This window comes from Chiroxiphia lanceolata, chromosome 9 (assembly GCF_009829145.1).
Source record: "Chiroxiphia lanceolata isolate bChiLan1 chromosome 9, bChiLan1.pri, whole genome shotgun sequence".
Lineage (NCBI taxonomy): Eukaryota > Metazoa > Chordata > Aves > Passeriformes > Pipridae > Chiroxiphia > Chiroxiphia lanceolata.
The window spans coordinates 12,742,016-12,761,228 of record NC_045645.1 but is presented as its reverse complement, the minus strand read 5'-3'; the positions used below and the strand labels follow the sequence as shown (position 1 = coordinate 12,761,228).

The 19,213-nt window shown below is 42.2% G+C and overlaps 1 protein-coding gene across 1 annotated transcript in view; it reads right to left on the bottom strand.

Moving 5' to 3' along the window:
- Positions 1–71: 71 nt before the first annotated feature.
- Positions 72–19,213, bottom strand: part of RAVER2 (ribonucleoprotein, PTB binding 2) — a 28,449-nt gene continuing 9,307 nt past the window's right edge. The window contains 13 exon segments of the mRNA XM_032696688.1: positions 72–1,623; positions 2,039–2,161; positions 2,751–2,837; positions 4,281–4,426; positions 4,807–4,918; positions 6,195–6,418; positions 7,501–7,612; positions 7,883–7,987; positions 11,162–11,244; positions 12,205–12,331; positions 13,311–13,502; positions 17,006–17,475; positions 18,489–18,555. Coding sequence (XP_032552579.1) covers positions 1,486–1,623; positions 2,039–2,161; positions 2,751–2,837; positions 4,281–4,426; positions 4,807–4,918; positions 6,195–6,418; positions 7,501–7,612; positions 7,883–7,987; positions 11,162–11,244; positions 12,205–12,331; positions 13,311–13,502; positions 17,006–17,475; positions 18,489–18,555 — 1,986 coding nt within the window. The 3' untranslated portion in view covers positions 72–1,485.

Below are 19,213 nucleotides of genomic sequence, written 5' to 3'. Positions count from 1 at the left end.
AAAACAACCTTTCCCTATCTAACCTGACTGAAGTAGTCCAGGACAGTTTTTCTCCCACAGAAAACCACTTGAAATATGTACCAACAATTTATTTTCATTGAAAAGTGTAACAAGTTGAGAAAGTTGCATATACAAACAGTTGGAACAAAATATTACAAGTGAATTTATCAATACATACAGGTAGAATCCCAGAAAGGCTCCTGTTCTCTGTTTGTGCACAAAGGGTGGGCCAGTTCCAGAGCCCAGCAGCTGAGGGAGGAGGGATTGTGATTGGAATTTTTTGTTTTTAAGCTTTGAAAATACGGATCCTGATCACATCCCAAAGCCTAGAAGGCAAAGTTTAAAACTTTTTTTTTTATTTAAAAAAAATCAGTATTGAAAAATGGCTTCAGTATTAACTAGGAAGAGTAAGGAAGGTTGTGGCCTCGGTGAACTCAGTCCAAATGGATTTGCTGCATGATTCCAAGGCAAAGGATTCCAAGGATTCCTTGGAATGAGGGCTGGCTCCTCCTTTACCTCTCAACACCAACTACAAAAGTAAGGATTGCTAATCTTTAACTATGAAGACTGACAGCAGAAAAGAACAATTCTTAATTAATAAGCTAAAAATATAAGAAGTCTTAAAAAAAAAAAAGAGAAGGGAAAAAGGAAAATACACTCAATCTGGGAAACAATGGCTGTGGGTGGCCCTGGAAGAGCTGGGACACACCTGGCTCAGCTGTCCCACACACCTGTGGAAGGAGGAGGGGCTTCACCACACCCCCTGTGTTAGACGGGTACATCCACACACTGGAAATCACTGCCTCCCAGGAAAAGCTGTGGATTCTCAGCCTAAAAGCAGATAAAGGTTACTCCACTGTCCAACTGTCACCTATCTAAATCCCACTGAAAATTCCAAGGCAGCACAGTAAAACATCTTCCTTTTACCAGCCATTTATTGAGAACATCACCGAGGCTCTTGGAATACATTTGGTATCGCTTCATTCCAGGACTCAGAGGAAATATTAAAAATACCAAGGCTGTAAATGCAGAACTCTTAATCCTGGAAAAAGTCAGGTTGGAAAAAAACCACACATTCTGAGTTAAAAAAATACAAAATAATTACTATCAAGACTTCCTCTTTTAAGTTCCTCAGCCTGAGGACTGGAGAAAGGATCAGCTTCCCTTCCTCAGGGATTTATTGCTTTCAGCTGGTGGAGCTGCCACAGCTCCCAAGTCACTGTGCTCTGGCCCTCAGCTGCTCTGTGGGGCAGGTGACAAAGCCAACACTGTCCCCTCTTCTCCCGAGGGAAAGTGAGACCACCAAGGACCAGCCACCCCTCAGATACGTACCGTGTCCCTGGATGTGCCGTGACAGAGGGGGCTCCTCCTGGGCCACCACAACCACCCAGGGAGCAGGATGACGTGTGTGGAGTTAAGGCAGCAATAAATAGCAGAGGTCCAGGCCTGCCTTGTCCCCTCCAGGCAGGAGGGAGGGTTCCAGGCTCAATACACACGTTTTTTTTTGAGGGAGGACTCTGTGTAACGCACTGTGGATCCCGGAGCCGGGAATTCCACGGGGCCGGGCTCTGGGGAGGAAATGAGGTACGAGGAGCTGCGCTTCTCACTCCGGGCTGGAGTCACCTGAGGGCAAGAAGAAAACAAGTGACATGAGCCACAGCAAACACTGTCAATAAATAACACTCCAGACTGGGAATTACCAAGGACCAAGAGCTGGGAAGCGACTCCCAAGGTCTGACTCCATCGGCTTTAAGGTCCAGCTCCTGAGTCAGTGCTTGTGCCCTTTCCCTAAAAAGAGCCACCACTCATTAATGCACTGATCCCCTGCACCTGGGGGCTCCAAGGGGGTCTGACACTGGCACATCCTGCCCAACCCCTTATCACACCCACCAGGAACTGTGTGTGATCCTGAGCAACTCAGGAGCAGGAATGCAGTGGGAAAGCTCTGCCTTGGCTTGCCGTGGGCCCGAAGTCCACTCGGTGGCAGCACAAGACAAGTAAGAAGCATCTGCAGCCGTTCTGCTCCATCTCCTCTCACCTTAGAGAACGGATTTGGGGGAGGAAGCTGGGATGCCTGCTGGGATCCCTGGGCTCCACTCAAAAGGGGAGGCACAACCTGCAAGCAGGTACTGTAGTCTGGGTAAGATCCACCTGTAGATTCCTAAATGCAGAATGGGATCCAGGATCAACCAGGAGTGGAAAGAAAAGAGGTTTAATCATTCATTTTTACTTGCTATAGTGATGAGCACTCAGCAGGTATGAAAATACCTGAGTCCCACTAACAGGAGGTGCCATTCACAGCAGCTTGGGTGTGCAGTGATTCCTTGAGCAAAATGTGGGATTTGGGGATAGTTTACTTTACATAATTCCTTAAAAGAGTGTCCTTCTCCTTGGTCACAGAAACCTCAGTTTGGGCAAGAAACAGTCCTTCAGTACTCGGAAATTCAACACTGGGAATACCATTATAGTGGGCTGTTTCTTGGTGGGAGTATTTTAATATTCCTGAATTTACAGCTAACTCTGGATTGTAGGCTTTTAGAGGGGATAATTTGAGTATGAATCCCAGGGAGTGCAGGGCTGCCCTGCAGCAGGTGACCATGCAGCACCCCTCATCCCACGCTCTCCAGCCCCTCATTCCTGAGGTCCCCACAGCAGCCACTCCTAGCACACAAAGCAGTGTCTAAAGCAGCCTCACAGCTCATGGGAGAAACAGCCAGTGGAAACAGCAAGAAAATAAAGGTATTTCTCACCTCAGAGGCTTCATTTTCAAACCCATCCACTCTGGCCTGGGTAGAGTGAGGTGCCTGAGCATAATGATACCACTGCTGAACAGCCTCCTATAAAGGAGGAAAAATCCTCTCCCATGGCTGTCTACAATTCTTACAGCCTCAAAGCTCTCCAAGATGCATCAAAACACATTTAATACAAGTGATAAAGCTCAAATCAAACATTTAAAACTATGATTAAGTGCTTAAAAGACACACAAGGCACCGCTGCCCTGGCAGTGATGCAGGTACAGTTACATGGAAGGAGCAGACAGTGCAATAGGGCTGGATGGTGACATGTGGCACTTTTGCAGCAATGTGACACCATTTGAGTTCTTCATGGTAGTCAAGGTAATACTGATAACACTAACAGTACGGTACTGCTGATTTTTTTGGATAGTAGTTTACAGATTTGGGCTTAGAAACTACCTCCAGGAGACATCAAAATAAATTTAAAGCCCATAATCAGATTAAAACAAAATGTTCACAGAATCATAGAATCAAAGAATGGTTTTGGTTGGAAAGACCTTCAAGACTATCCAGTTCCAAGTCCCCTGCTTGGAGGGATGGGGAGAACACCTTCCACTAGCCCAGGTTGCTCCAAGCCCTCTCCAACCTGGCCTTGGACACTTCCAGGGATGGGGCAGCCACAGTTTCTCTGGGCAACCTGTGCCAGGGCCTCACCACCCTCACAGGGAAGAAATTCTTCCCAATATCCCATCTAACCCTGCCCTCTGGCAGTGGGAAGCCATTCCCCTTCTCCTGTCCCTCCAGACCATTGTCCCAAGTCCCTGTCCAGCTCTCCTGGAGCCCCTTTTGGCCACCAGATCTGATCCAGGAGGTGGGTCTGGTCACCAGTGTCCCAATGCCTGTGGAACTTGCTCTCAGCACTGCAATACTCCCCAGACTCCCCCCCTTATGGCCATGCTCTGATCACCACGTGGGGCACATGGGAAGACACCCCATGCAGTGAAACCAGCAGGAGAGACTGCAAAAATTCCCCAGGCTATGCAGGAACTGCTGGAAGGCAGAACACTCCTCTCTGGGATCCAGCCAAAGCTCAAAAAGATTTAAAAGCTTCTCAGGAAGGGAAAGAGAAAAACTTCAGAGTTTTGAAGACAGACAAAAGCCAAGGTAGAAGTCATAAGAAGTCATTTTTGTAGTGACTGCCCTGAGCCCAGGCTCTCAAGAAGCAATTTTCCAAGGGTTATGATTTCAGCAGGGAATGTACTTTGTGCTAAATCTATCCTGAACACTGACAGAGATGAAGTGCCAGTGAAGAGGTTCAGTCTCAAGAGGAGGGTGGGTTTGGGTGCAGGGAGCCCAGGAGTGGTTCATGATGCTGGGCAGAGCTGTCCAGCTGCACTCAGGGCTGTCAGGCCACACGTGTGCCAAGAAGTGCATCAGGAGCACACAGAGAAAACAATGAGCAGTTCTGGGAGGGATCTCAGGGATGTCTGCCAGAATTCCTGCTGGCTGAGCTCCAAGGGACAAACCAGGCTGCAAAACACGTACCTGTGTGTACTCCCCAGGCTGCTGAGAGTAACTGAAATAGTTCTCCATTGCATGTTGTGATGCAGTTCCCTGAGACACAGCAGCATCCACCACATTGTTTGGAAGGCCAGTCTGCTGCTGTGGATTGGAGGCTTTGCTGGCAATTGCTGCTGGGAACACAAAGAACACACAGTTTGTACAAACACACGGGCTGTATAAAACACACAAATTAGGTTGTATTCTGGGATTAAGCCAGAAATTTGCCTCTTCACATTAGGCTGTGCTCCAAACTAATCAGTGCTACTATGAAGTGAAAGGCTTCTACAAGTTTGTCTACACCAGGAAGCCTCTGAGAACTGAAACCTCTGAGAATTTACCCTTCCCAAACGAAATATTAACTATCAGGACACCGAAATTTTAATACAGACTGTAAAATTCCCTTGAGGACAAATTTTGTGGTCACTGGATCTACCAGCCAAATAGAGTAAACATTTGCCACACTCTGGCTGTGGAAACTTGCAATTAAAGCCATGAAACATTTGCTTACCTGGCAGGCACATCCCAGGCAACACACTTGCCAAATTCAAGTAGGGGTTGGTGCTCAGACGAATTTCTTTTGGTGGTTCCCCAAGCAGTGAAGTCTGTTTTTTCAAGGGAGTCTGTGAAAAAAGTGGACAGGGCAGTTTGCATTATATTTTTATCAAATTTGTCAGAAATAAGGTAAATGTCCCAAAAGGGTTTGGAAAAAAAACCTTAGCCCTATGAAACAAAACTTTTAAAATAAATCCTGGGGACAACGATCTGGACACACTGCCTATGCTTTTTCCTTCCAAATTATTTTGTAAGAATGTTTCTCTTCAGACTGCAAGTTCTTAAAGGACATTACAAAACAAACAAACAACAGAAAACCTTTTATATGCAAGTAAGGGAATAATAATCATCATAACAACTCCAGATGCTGGGAGTGAGCATTAAAGACAGCCAAGACAAAATCAACTCTTTTCACTTGGAGACACAGGGAAATAAAGGACAAATGAGCCCTGGAGAGATGATGTTGTCTGAAATCTGCCATTACAACACATCCCACTGATCAGTCCATTTGTAAGCCTGGACTTAAAAGGGGAAAATGTTTATGAGTGGAAATGAAGTGTCAGGTCTGGCTCACATTTCCTTTGAACCAAATGAAATGCTGAAATAAAACACTGATTTTCTATATGTATACTCATACACCCTATGTTTTGTATCTATACCTACATAAAATTCCACTTCATTACAGTAAAAAATGATTTCAAAAATGAAAAGTGTATTTTGTGAAATAGGAACAAACCTATCAAAGCTGCCTAACAGATACCGACACTGGATATAATCTGAATTACAAATATATTTCCCCAAAAATGTCAAAGTATTTATGTATATTATAAAAAAGTAAATTCTGTTAATGGCAGAAAAAAAACTTCTGAAATAACCAGACCATTCTGGTTCAACTTGAATCCCATCCCATTGTTCTCCCAGGGAAGATAAGTATGCAAACACACACACACACACACACACACACACACACACACACACACACACACACACACACACACACTAGAATTGCTCCTGATTAGCCACGAAATTCAACCACAAGTTCAGTTTTCAGCCTTTAAAAGAGACACTGCCCTCGAGATAAATTTCATCATCAAATACTATGAGGCAAACCCATGGAAAAAAAACCCCTCCAGCATTGTGAAGATTCTTTTGTTAAGTCACTTGGACCACCAAAGAGCATCATTGTTCTCTCCCTATTCTTCATTACTGAAATGACCTTAAGATGTCTCATGGATGATCCTGTGATCTGGTGAAGAACTGCACTAAGTTGCCATTAACTCTTAAAATAAAGAGAAAATCCATATGCAAGAAAGAAAAAAAATATTTGTGTTCAATCTTCCTTACCCCCAGATTTGTGTCAGTGCTTTTGAGCTGGTTCTGTTGTTTGGTGTGTCCAGCCCTCAGAGCTCCAGCAGGAAGGGTTGTCAAGGTCTGAGGATAAGGCTGTGATCCCGACACAACGGCTTCGCCCGGAGAGGGTTTGTCTGGAGCATTATTTTGTCCTGGGATGGCTTGTCCAACAATGTGCTGATTCGGGAAGAATGGCAGCATGCCCATCCCTGCTGCTGCTGGAATTGGAGGCAGATTAGATGCTGCAGCCAACCATAAATGGAGAAACTTTGCTGTTACACGAGATTTATCAGCACGTTTTGTTTGGGGGTTTTACCGAGTGATGGGAAGACCAGCTACAGATCTATTTCCCAGCTGTCCCAGGACATGGATTGTGAGGGTAGTTTTTATTCTTTTACCATCCGAGAAGAAATCAACTCTATTTAATAAAATAATAGCTTTTCTAAACATTTACTATGATAATTTGTGTTTCCTTTCACTTTCAAAAAAACTGGGAACAACATCCTGGAGGATCATCTATTGGAATAGAGGGGAAAACCCCACCTCAATTGGCACTAGTAAAAATTCTTTTAACTAAAGAGTTGGAAAGTATTCTCCAAAATTAAAATCTGGATATTCAGAAGAGGCCTCCTCCCCACCTTGCAACCTTTTCCTTGCTCCTGGTTATGACCATCACTCAGATCACATCTAGGATTGCACAATACAGGGCTCAGTGGAGGAAACAAAAGAGATCATGGCATCCTGGAATGGTTTGGGTTGGAAGAGACACTAAAGCTCATCTCATTCCATCCCCTGCTATGAGCAGGGACACCTTCCACCAGACCAGGTTGCTCCAAGCCCCATCCAACCTGGCCTTGGACACTTTCAGGGGTGGAGCAGCCACAGCTTCTCTGGGCAGCCTGTGCTGGGCCTCACCACCCTCACAGGGAAGAATTTCTTCCCATTATCCCATCTAACCCCGCCCTCTGACAGTGAGAAGCCATTCCCCCTTGTCCTGTCCCTCCAAACCCTTGCCAAACATCCCTCTCCAGCTCTCTTGGAGCCCCTTTAGGCACTGGAAGGGGCTCTAAGTCTCCCTGAAGCTTCCTCTTCTCCAGTCTGAACACCCTAAGTATCACAACTGGGCTTTCCTCATGAAAATAAAGGGCATCTCTGTCACAGAAATTTGCATTTAAAATTGACATCTGTCACAGACTGAATGTTAAAACTCCGTTGCTTTTGGTACAGAGGGAGCCAGTCAGATGCATCATTTCAAGCTGAGCATTTCTACTGATCTGGTATGAAACAAAATGCCATTTACACTTCAGAGCTTCTCCTCGGGTTCCCATTCCTGAGCTCACTGCTGGCATCATCCCTATTCCCAGCACTGTCTGGAGGAGCATTGTTGGAGGTTCTCCCAGCAAACCTGGTTTCTATAAGGAAGAATAAAAAACTATGTAAATGATAAAATAATCTCTCCACAGCTATTTCTTATAACTTTCACATTCAGTTAATCTTTTCAGCTACACTAAACTGTTCAGTTATATTGGATCATAGACACAAAGGAGTTGGGTTGGAAGGGACCTTAAGGATAATCGAGTTCCAACCCCCTCTCACAGGTAGGGACACTCGATGAAAAAATTATTTGTTTCAGCAGTTTTAAGACTGTCCAAAGAGAGTCAAAGTTCCAGTGATGACCTTACACTGTTAGCCTGGATGTTTTCCATCTTCAGGAGCTGCTGCTGGGGCAGTGGCAGGTGGGCAGGGCTCTGCAGCAGCAGGTTGGATGTGCTCCCCAGAATTGAGCTCTGAGAAATGATTAAAACAAGTGTTAGATGACAGTCATGGAGAACAGAACACTCTTGAAACATTTTCAGATGTTACTACTTGAAGGAATTTAAGTTTTGAGTTAATTCAGCAAAGGAAAATAACAATTCCCTCCACACAACTAGTTTTGCTTCACTCATAGAAAGTTATTCCAAGTTGGTTTAAGCTCTCGACCATCCAGCCTTTTTTTTCCCCTCACAACCCCTGGATGGCTTCTAAAGGCTCAAAGTATCTCCAAACACAGCCCAGACCCCACTGCAGCCCCTGGAAAAGCCAACAGGGAAGGCTCAGTGTGTCTGAAGCCCCCATAGCCAGACTGGATGGACTGGAGTTACCTCCAGTGCCAGTAAGATGAGCCCAGAGGAGCTCAGGGAGTTCTGAGCTCTGTGAAAAAGGGCTCCATTGTCTCATAACATTTGCTTTGTGCCCTGCACTGCAATTCTAATCCACAACCTCCACCTTCACAGGCCTCTGCTGGGATTGGAAGTGACTTTCACCCCCCACTTCACAGTATCTTTGCCTCCAAAGAGGAATATCCAGATATGTTTCTCCCCCTCCCTTTTTTCAGTGGCAACTCTCTACATGAAATCCTGCTCCAAGCTATTAGAAAGCTTACAAATCACAGTGCTTATAGATTGGCAACTCCATAAAATAGCAATATTTTTAATTCAAAATATTCTGGGTCAGTTTCTCACCAGAACTGACTCACTTAATTAATAATTTTGTGGCATCACGTTCAGACTGTGCTAATGGTATATTCAGCATTATGTGCCCTGACCAGCACAGTGGCTTAAAATAAACCTGAAAAGACAAAATGATGTATGCTTTTTATTGAAATTGTCCTTCTGGCAGCAGCTCCTGAGCATGATTTGCCAGGTAAAATATAGGTTGTTCTACAAACCTCTTTGTACAGTGGTGCAAAAATAGATTTATGGGGCACTGACTGTGTCAAACCAGGACAAGCACAGCTTCCCTCATTTTTTATCAAGTTTCCTACATAGGAAAGATCACCAAAACCAGGGAATGAAGGTGGAACCCCAAAAGAAGGTAGCTCCTGCGTAACACCTCACCAGTATTTTCAATCCTAGGTTGTGTCTCTGTATGGAAGGGTTAAATCCCTTGGGAAAAATCCTTAATATGGTCGTCTGGACTCAGAAATGTGCCTTTTAAAAAAAAGATGTGCCATATCTAGATTAGTTATGCAGCTGCTATTCTAATTGTCTTAGTGAATTCCAGTAGGAATTATCCAGGGCTGCTTATTGTCTCCAATGCCAATGACTGTTCCTTCTAAACTTGGCTACATAACAAAGAAAATGTATCAGTCCAATTGTAAAACTCTGAGAAACACAAGAGTGGAAAAATCAGTTTGGTCAGAATCCTCAAAGGAAAGTCTCTGGGTTAAAAAAGATTTAAAAACTGCTGTATGACTGAGGAAAACACCACTGAGAAAGCTTAAAATGTATTATTTTGGCACATGATAATTTATAACTAAGACAAATTAAATAAGTTGAGGCTACCTTGAGTCAAAAGATTACTGGATGAATAACCTTCAAATCCCCTCTGCTGAGTCATTTTTATTAATTATCTTTTAAATGTTTTGGCACCATCATCCCAAATTACCTCGAATACAAAATACAAACCCAAGACATGCAGGAAGCTGAATCAGTGTGACTGGAAAGGTGCCTGTTCCTCTAAATTGTGACAACATTTAAAGACAATAAAAACAGTGAGCCGGTTCTCTGGCTTTAGAGAATAGTCCAAAATAAAGCCACCTAAAACCAGAAAAATGTGCCTAATAGAAGAAATTGGGATAATCAAACCACTGACAATAAAACTCAGGCTACCAGAGCAGGTTTGGAGCTGATTAAATGACAGGAAGCTCCCGGGATGAGAATTAGACTTGTAAGTCTCTGTACAGAGAAAATACTGAGTTGTTTGGCTGCACAACTCCAGAGCCAAAAACCACTGGATCATCATCAATCCCACTGTTAACTGTGTAAAACAGGCCTGTCTCCAGCTGTGAGCAGCAAACACTCACATTGCCTTCCAAGGAAGCACAGACTCTCCAAGGCTGAAGACAGAGCAGCAGTAACTAAACGCACCAACTGAAAATGTCATTTTAATAAAAAACCCCAAAAGAATTATGTATTTTAATATGCACAAAAGCAGCTCAGCTGATGGAGCAAAATTAAGTAGCATTTATTCAGAAGTAATATACTCACCTACCAGCTTTTAGCAGAAAAAACAGAAAGGCTAAATATACTTAATATAAGGAATATCTCTGCGTTTTAGTTTGGTCTTTTTAAGATCTGTAAGCCTGTGTTTGCCAAAAAAACAGCAGAAATAACTAATGTTTGAGGGCATTCTAGTTTTTAAATGTGAACTTCTGAAACATCAGAAATAGTAAGTCAAAGCAATTGATCTCCAGCCCCTTGCAGACATTTATGAAAATCCCTGCCATGAATATTAAATTTGAATTTTGGCTTCTGGCAGAGCTGGAGAAATCCTTGACAGAACTTCAGCTCAAGGCCAAGTGCATCCAGCAAGGAGGAGTTCTGGTGTGGGTGCATATTCCCATCTCCAATTTCCAGGGCAAACTCATCCCAGATATCCTTCACAGCATCTTTCAGAAATTCTGGTGTCCATCTGGAATTCCAGGCACTCTGAGAACACTTTAAACAGCTTATAACATTGAGGAGGGTTATGACTAAGAAGCAACATCTGCAATTGACTATTTTTATGGCATATGTAGCACATTTTGGTCCCTGCAAGCTTTAAAATGAAGATAAACTTGTTGGTTTGAATAAGATAAAATAATCAAGTCTCTACAGGAAGGATGTATGAGCAGTTGCAAAAGAAAGGGATGTGCCAAGCTCCTCGAGATCAAATTTAAAGAGGAGTTTTTGTCACTAATGACAAATTTTCTCTTCCTTTGCAGGTGTTAATAAATCAGAAGCTCAGTTAGGACTAAATAACTCACTTGTGGATAATAAGCACAGCCTGCTCTTACACGCCCATCTCAAAACACAGAGCTTTCCTTATAGCTTTGATGAGAACACCTGAGTTTAGGTGTAAATTCTTACAACTTGCAGAGGATTTTTCATGCTAAGATCTTCCCAAATACCTATTTTGATGAAAGTTCTTTTGTCACATACCTGATGAACTTTGTTCAGCTGCAAAAAAGGGGGGCCAACTGCTGAATTTATAAGGTGAGGTAAAGCTGCAGATGCTCCAAGAACTGTTTCACAAACACACAAAAAAATTGCAGTATTTTACAAGTTAGGCAAGAAAAATCTTTGTAAGAGTTATTCTGTAATTTTAAATTTGGTTTCCATGAAATTTTCCTGTGTACCAAAGATCACTATAATAGAATCACAGACTCATTTAGGCTGAAAAAGGTTATGAAACTTTTCAATACCCCCAGCTTTGATATGCAATTCCCAGCATTTGAGAGCTCAAAGGTGCTCTCCAGGTGCTCCTCCAGAGCTGAGTTTCCATGGAAGATGGAGCAAGGCCTGAGCTCATTGCAGGGCCACAGCATTATCTGAAGTGTTCTGAAATTCAGCATTAGCTGAAGTGTTCCTTCACTAAAGTGGTCACTTCACACACTCTTTCTGTGTATCTTCTGTCAGTAGATTGTGTCACACACTCTTAGCTGACCCCCCACTCGACTCTCCTAATTACCTGGTCCTGTTTCTAATATTTTCACCATTTGAAATGCAATTATATTGGATTTTATGTGTTTATTCACACCCCTCTAATGAGAAGACAGAAATGATTTTGGCTAATGCTGTTATGAAATGCTCTGCACAGCTATGGCAGCATCCAGGTGAATAAAGATTTACGTTGGGAATAACAGCAGAAAAACTTGGGCTGCAAAATTCAATCTAGAATCAGATTACAACTCACCAAAGTCTTGCAAAGGATATTCCTTTCTAAACCCATTTCTGCTATAAACATTCAGAGGTCACAGATTTAATATGAAGACATTTGTAGGTAACACTAAATTCTGCCCAAACACAAGAGCGTAGCAAACCACCTCTTGCTTTTGCTTTCATAAAATGTGAAACTGTCTATTCAAACACACTGAAACAGTCTGCACAGGTTTTAAAGAGAATTTCTACTTCTCTGCTTTTCGAAAGCCTTGTACCACTAAGAACAGGGTTTCTTTTTTGAATTCTATTTTAAAACAACTCACCGGGTTTAACAGCGTGGCCACGCAACTGGGGCTGCAGCAGCATCTGCAACATTGCCGGATTATTAAAACTCTTCATGATCTGCACTGGATTTGGCTCTGGGAGCAAGCCTTTCCTATTGTTCCTCATCTCCAATGAAGAGATAAAAAAATGTTAGAAACAGGAGAAAACAAAGAATATATGTAAATCTCTCAAACTTGTGTGATGTCAATGTACACATTTCATTTGACACAGAAAAAAACATTTCCTTCCCTATTTCCTGCTCTTTTTCCTTCCAATGAAACACCTAACAAACTATTTCAAGAGAACTTCAAGTATATTATTTCTCCTGAGATACATTTTTTTTTTCCCTTAATCTGAAACAGAGTTATCAACAAAGGAGAGTAAGAGAGGCACTGTTGGCATGAACATCATATACTCACTTATAGCAGACTACTCATCTCCTTATAAAGACGTGGTTTAGACCTGGCTGAAGTGATGAAAGTGTTCTGCCTCTGTATTTAAGACACCTCCATGTAACACTTATCACACCCAATTCTCTAGGAAATAATTTGATAAGACATGTGGGTGCAAAAAGCTTTCTTCTATACTGAGCGTGAAATTAAACTATTTCTTCTCCTACCTTGAAATTTATCTTAAAACTGACAAATTCTTCCTCTCTGTTTTAAACCAAGTTTTAGCTTGTCAAACGACTGCACTTCCAGTTAGTTTTGTTTTGAACTGGAATGATTCCTCTCACAGAAAATTAAATTTACTAAAATCCCAGAGATATGTAGGTGTAACTTTGTGATATCTTATGGCCATATTTTGTCCTTCTTCCTGGCACTATGTGTCCATGCTTTCCCCTGGAAAGAGCCTGAACTGGACTGACTATACTAAATTATGGAATCAGGGAATGATTTGGGTTGGGAGAGACCTTAAAGACTATCTCATTTTACTCCTTTGCCATGGGTAGGGACACCTTCCACTAGACCAGGTTGCTCCAAGCAACTCAAAATGTTGATGCTTCCGAAAGCTTGGCTCCTTTTCCTAAAGCAAAGCAGCTGAATCCCTGTGTCCCAAATCTGGTGCCCAACCCATCCTGAGGAGAGGTGTGCAGGTATCTCACCATCCTCTGTGCTGCTATAAGTGCTGCCAAGGTGCTCCTTCCTGGCGCTCCGGGGGCACAGTAGGACACCTGGACTCTCCTCCCTTTGAGGGTCATTCCGTCCGTGAGCTCCCGGACCTTCTCCGCCTGCTCCGCGCTCTCGTACTCGACTACGGCGAAGTCCCCGGTGCCACCGTCCTCGTCCTGGGCAAACTGCAACAACAGAGCAAAAGGGCCAATTCTAGGGACTGCCCTGCAGCATTTCCACTTCTCTCTTCCAAAACCTTTCCCAGCTGATACCAAGATCAATGCCCACCCAAACCAGGATGTTTCTGTCTCAAAAGTGTTACTTGTAAGTTGAATTCCATGTTTTCATAGGACATTTGGCATTCATACTTATCTACTTCATACTTATCTACCTCCGCTCCAGTCTAAATGGTACAGTCTTAACCTGTGCCAGGGGAGATTCAGGTTAGACATTAGGAAGAAATTCTTTACAGAGAGAGGGATCAGATGTTGAAAGGGGCTTCCCAGGGAGGTAGTGGAGTCACTGTCTCTGGAGGTGTTTAAGAGACTGGATGTGCCACTCGGTGCCATGGTCTAGTTGACAAGGTGGTGTCATGTCAAAGGTTGGACTTGATGATCTCAGGGGTCTTTTCCAACCTAGCTGATTCTGTGCATGGAGAACCTCAGCTACAGAATGTATTTAACACATATACAGAGAACAAAGGAGGAATCAGAAGCAAATCGTAAATACAGCTGGATGCTGCACCAATTTTTATTGTGCAGGGTAAGAATTATAAACTCATTATTCTTCAGTTTTGAAGCCTGCAATAATCAAAATGTCATTCATCAAGCTCCAGGGCAGCTGTTGAAACATGCAACAATGCAAATTCCACCAGTATTGGTGCCTTTTAGGAGAATATGAAGTCTGTGGTTGTGTCTACTGCCAAGAGAAGATGCCAGACTGATCAATCAAGCAGACTGGAAACAGGCTTACATGTCACACAGTGCTCTGGCCTTTGTTTGTAGAGTTTTATAGCAGAATGAGCAGATTTAAATTCAACAAAAAAAAGAGGGTGACAAGGGAGGGATGAAGCTTAGGTCAAAATCTCCAGTCCCAAAATAAACAGAAATGATACCCTGACACCAGCTCTGATGGGGAAGAGAGGAAATCTCTAGATTTCACTGGATGAAAAAACCCTGTTCCCAGTTATGAAGCCCTACAAACTTACACTAAGAGCTGAAAATTAAATTTCAAAGCTTCTGAAGAAAAAGGGGGTGGTCAGATGTTTATTGGCACTGTCAAAGCCAGAGCTCTGGATAATACACATACTGACACATTGATACATAAACACAGATGTGTTTATGCTAAATATATCTCTGTGTGTCTATATTTTATAATTGTATTTTACTTCAATATCAGTTTAGGTGCACTGGTAAAGACCTGAGGTACTTGTGAAAAGACAGGTTTGAAGGTACGGAACATACATATTTTACTTTCATTGAAACTGAAACACAGTTAAAAACTCCCTTAACGTGTGGAACTGCAGGTACCAATATTCTTGCAAAAAATTCAGGAATTTTTAAACTTCCCAAGCAAACAGGACTGAAGAAAAAACCTCTGCCCCTATCAGATAACAGTGGAGACCTTCTTGAAAGGTTTTCTGGTCCATTTTGTTGAAGCAAAGGACAAAACACTTTCCTGTAACTCTTAAGAAAAGCCATTTTCCCTAATATCCATGTGTAAGTGTCTGGCTTCAGCTCTTCCTGACCGAATATTTCTATTGTCAATAGAGGAAAAATCAAACTGATTTAGAAATAAATGGTAACTGTGGAATAAGATGAAATAAACCAGAGTTTATGAAATAAAATGAATAAGATTAAATAAAATTAAATAAACCAGAGTTTATTTTGTGAGGTCAGCTAAATATCTCAGGTAAAAGATTGTATCTACATGCTGAAATACTGATCAGAGTTACAAGCAGAACTAAGCCATGAAAGCAGCACAAGAGGTATGCTAAAGAGTTTTCCAGACAAAAACACTTCTCCCAGTCATTTTCTATTGGAATTCCCCTCCCACTAAGGTTTCTGCTGCTCTGTCCTCTCCTAATTTTCCCCTTATATCTCTACCCTTCATGTTACATCCCCCTCCTTGCTTTTTTCACACTTTCTTGAGTCTTCCTCCTCCTCTTTTCTTTGTCCTTAATTTCTGGGTCACCTCACTCATAATTAATTAGCACCGGTGATGAGAATTCATCCACCCTCTTCCCTTTTGTATCTATCAAATTTGAACTATTGTTTACCTACCTACTCCCTCCTGATTTTACACAAATATGTATTTAGTGCCATTTACTGATGCAGACACAAACTGACTCTCCTTACCTACTCCACGTGTGACCCAAGTATTACTATGAAGGTAAAAATCAATTTTTAAGTGCCTCTAACTGCACAGCAGAATCCTGTTAGTGAAACCCACCTTTATCAGAGAAGTCCAGTATTCTTTGAAGTTCAGAATTTTTAAAAGGATACTGGAAATTTGTTGGAGGAGCTGATAACAGATTATCTGACAGCTGGAAAAAAAGCCCTGAAGTAAAAGACTTAAAGAGATCAATCTGTTTAGCTAATTAAACAAAGATTGAGCAAGAGACTTGATTGCAGCGTTTAATACCTTCTTACAGGAAGAAAATAACAGGGAGTAAAAGCTCCTCAATTTAGTTATCAGTGAGGTGAAGCTGAAGCCAGATACATCCAACTGAGAGAAGAGACATGAGTTCAAAATAGCACAGGATGGCCAGTTTCTGGAAAGAGTTACCTTCAATTTATTGATCTCCTGGTATATTTGGATCGAGCAAGTCTAAGGATATTTACTCTGGCCAACTACAAATTACTGGGGCTCGAAAAGAGAACTAAGGAGGATGTGGTGGCCTGCAGGTGGTCAGGCCAGACAGCCTGATGGTCCTTCTGTTCTCAGACTGGGAATCTCTGGGTTCTTATCCCTTAATTCCTGAGCAGCCTCCCAATCCCTGAGCAGCCTTCTGAGAGACTTAAGGAAAAAAAAACCAACAAAAGCAACCCAGTAATGGAAATCACAACTGTGTGACTACAAGGAAAGCTTTCTTTCCACTGCCTGTTTCTGGTACTCTGTCTGCACTACAACATTTATTTGTGGTCTCGTATCTCCCAAGCCATGAGGACGAGAAGGAAATATTTACACTACAAAGGCCTGTAAGGATCTACCTCTTCTGTACCTGCAAACTTTCCTACAGATGTACCACTTTCATCCACGGCAAGCCCAGCACTATGAGGTGCCAAGTCTGTATCCTCCTCAGTTAGGGAAAACACAGGTTAAATATCTGTGGAGGTTTCTTAATATATTCATTAAATCCATATATACATATATATCAGGTAAACTACTTCATACCTTCTGGCTTTAAAAAGCAATAAAACCATCACTTTTAAAGCTCTCAAAAATAAAATTATTTTCAATAAATTACATGAGGAGGGAATGTCTTACTAACATTTTACTGGCACTTCATGGGAGTGGTATCCTGCAGAATTCCCAAATATGCATCACTGCAAACCCATACCAGTAAAGCATTTGTATCACATCTCACATTGCAGATGCACAACTATTCACTAGTTCTATGAAAAACAAAAGCCAAAGACAGCAAGAGTGAAACCTTGATTTTGCATAAGATAGAAACCCAACCCACCTGGCAGAACACAGGTTTGTACTTCAGGGAGAAAGCTTGAATCAGTTCTTTTGAGTCAGCACAGTCTTTTTGTAATTTATCTACACAAAGGCACTTGGAGTGAATAAGGTTTGTGGTCAGCTGGTTCACATCCATCCACTGTGCAAACAGAGTGCTCTCCTCTAACTGCTTCCCCAGAAGTTCCAGCCTGGCCTTTGCAGCAGAGTCCTTCTTCATGTATTCCACAAAGCCATAGCCCTTGGAATGGCCAGTGACCTCACTGTACACCAAGAAACACCTCTCCACGTTGCCATAGGCACGCACAAGTTCTTCAAACTCTTCCAAGGTGAATGAAATGGGCAAATTAGTGATGCACAGCAAGGCATCCGTGGGTTGGAGCTGCACAGATATTTCTTTTCCACGCAGGGAATACTGGTGGAATTTCCGAATGGCGCTCTGAGCCTGCTCTCCATTCAACAGAGTAACGAATGCTGCAAGAGACCAACACAGGTTATACCTCCCGTAGCTTCACAGGCACTTACTACACCTCTCCCTCCCCCTGAAAGCCCCAAAAGGAATAAGAGTTTGAGGTTTACCCCAAAGATGCAATAGATAAATATATATTACAGCATATCTGTCTAAAGGCTGGAATTATCAATTGAACATCATGAGCAATTAACTCAACAAGTGGCTACAGAAACACAAACACCTCTACATGTAACCCAACAAAATTTTATACTTGGGGAACTAAATTAGATGTTCTACTATTAGTCTATTATTTACTATTCTACTATTAGACTGTTATTTGCTATTATTTACTAAATTAAATATTCTACTATTAAATATTCTACTGAAGTCAGCACATTACAGATACTATTGAATATCTTTGCTGACAACATCCTCCAGTTCTCACTTTGGGGTTATCAGATCCTTTTTGGGTTTTCAGCCCATAAAACACTTCACACAATCACAGACTGGATGAGGTTGGCAGGGACCTCCTGAGGTCATCTTGTCCAACCCCTTCCTCAAAGAGGATCACCCACCAAAAGACCATGTCCAGATGGGTTCTTGGTATCTCAAAGGATGGAGACTCTACCACCTCTCTGGGCAATCTGGTGACCCTCACAGGGAAAAAGTGTTTTCTGACGCAAGCAAGTTTCAAAAGCATCTGGGTATGTTTTCCCCTCAGGTACACATGGTTTGTCCTAAGAGAAGCCTCAGGATCAGTTTTCCAAGGGAATTCAGACAGCTGGCGCTAGTTTTGTCCCAAAGAGACACTCACTAAGGGAGACCATAGTGAACCAACTCACTTCTGGCCAACATCACTAAATTTCCAACTTCCCACAGCTTTCAGTGAAAGGTGACAAACTGAGCCACCAACAGAGGCCCTGAGGGACAAAGAGTCCAAGTGATTGACAGGAGAGAAGTTGATGACTTCATACACTGCAGATGATGTTCCTCACAGAATTTAAGCATCCATCACTGGAAGTTTTTAAGTTCTTACCTGTCCTTTTATTTCTGTCCACATAACAATACTTGATTTCATAATCTTTAAACAAGTCATGGATTTCCTGCAAGAGAAAAGTACAAGTGGCATCAGGTAAACAAGTCACCAGACCAAACAAATGTATAAATTCATCTGAATTTCAAACAAAATCAAAAACTTTCCCAACAAACAGAAAATCTCACCATAGAAACACTATCAAATATTTGTTTCTAGAAGAGCTGGTTATACTACTGCAACAATGTTTTTATCTCCCGTAAAAAACTGGCTTACTGAATTTGATTAATTTACTTTTCACTCTGTGAGGTCACATAAACACAAAAGGGTGTCCTGTCAACTGTCTTTTGCTAAAGACAAATAACATCACAGCTCATTAAATAGCAAAACCCCCTCAGTTTCTCTGAAGTACAACTGGCATAGCTAAAATACCACACAGACAAGAAATACCGGCAGCATCACATCACACAGTTTACTGAGGGTTGGCAACACTGGCCCAAAATCCAACAGTTGCTTTAGTTTCCTGTGACTGCTCAAGTTCACTTCAACAGATTTTCACTCTTTTAATAATAGATATTCTTTCACCCAGCAGATAATTGTGCCCAGAATACCCCCTGGAAAGTATCCTCTATCAGTTACTGTGCAGATGCTCAATGGAGAATTGATCCCAAGAGTGTTATTTGCTCCCACTATTTAATGGGGAGAGAGGAGTGGGAGGGATGGGTAAA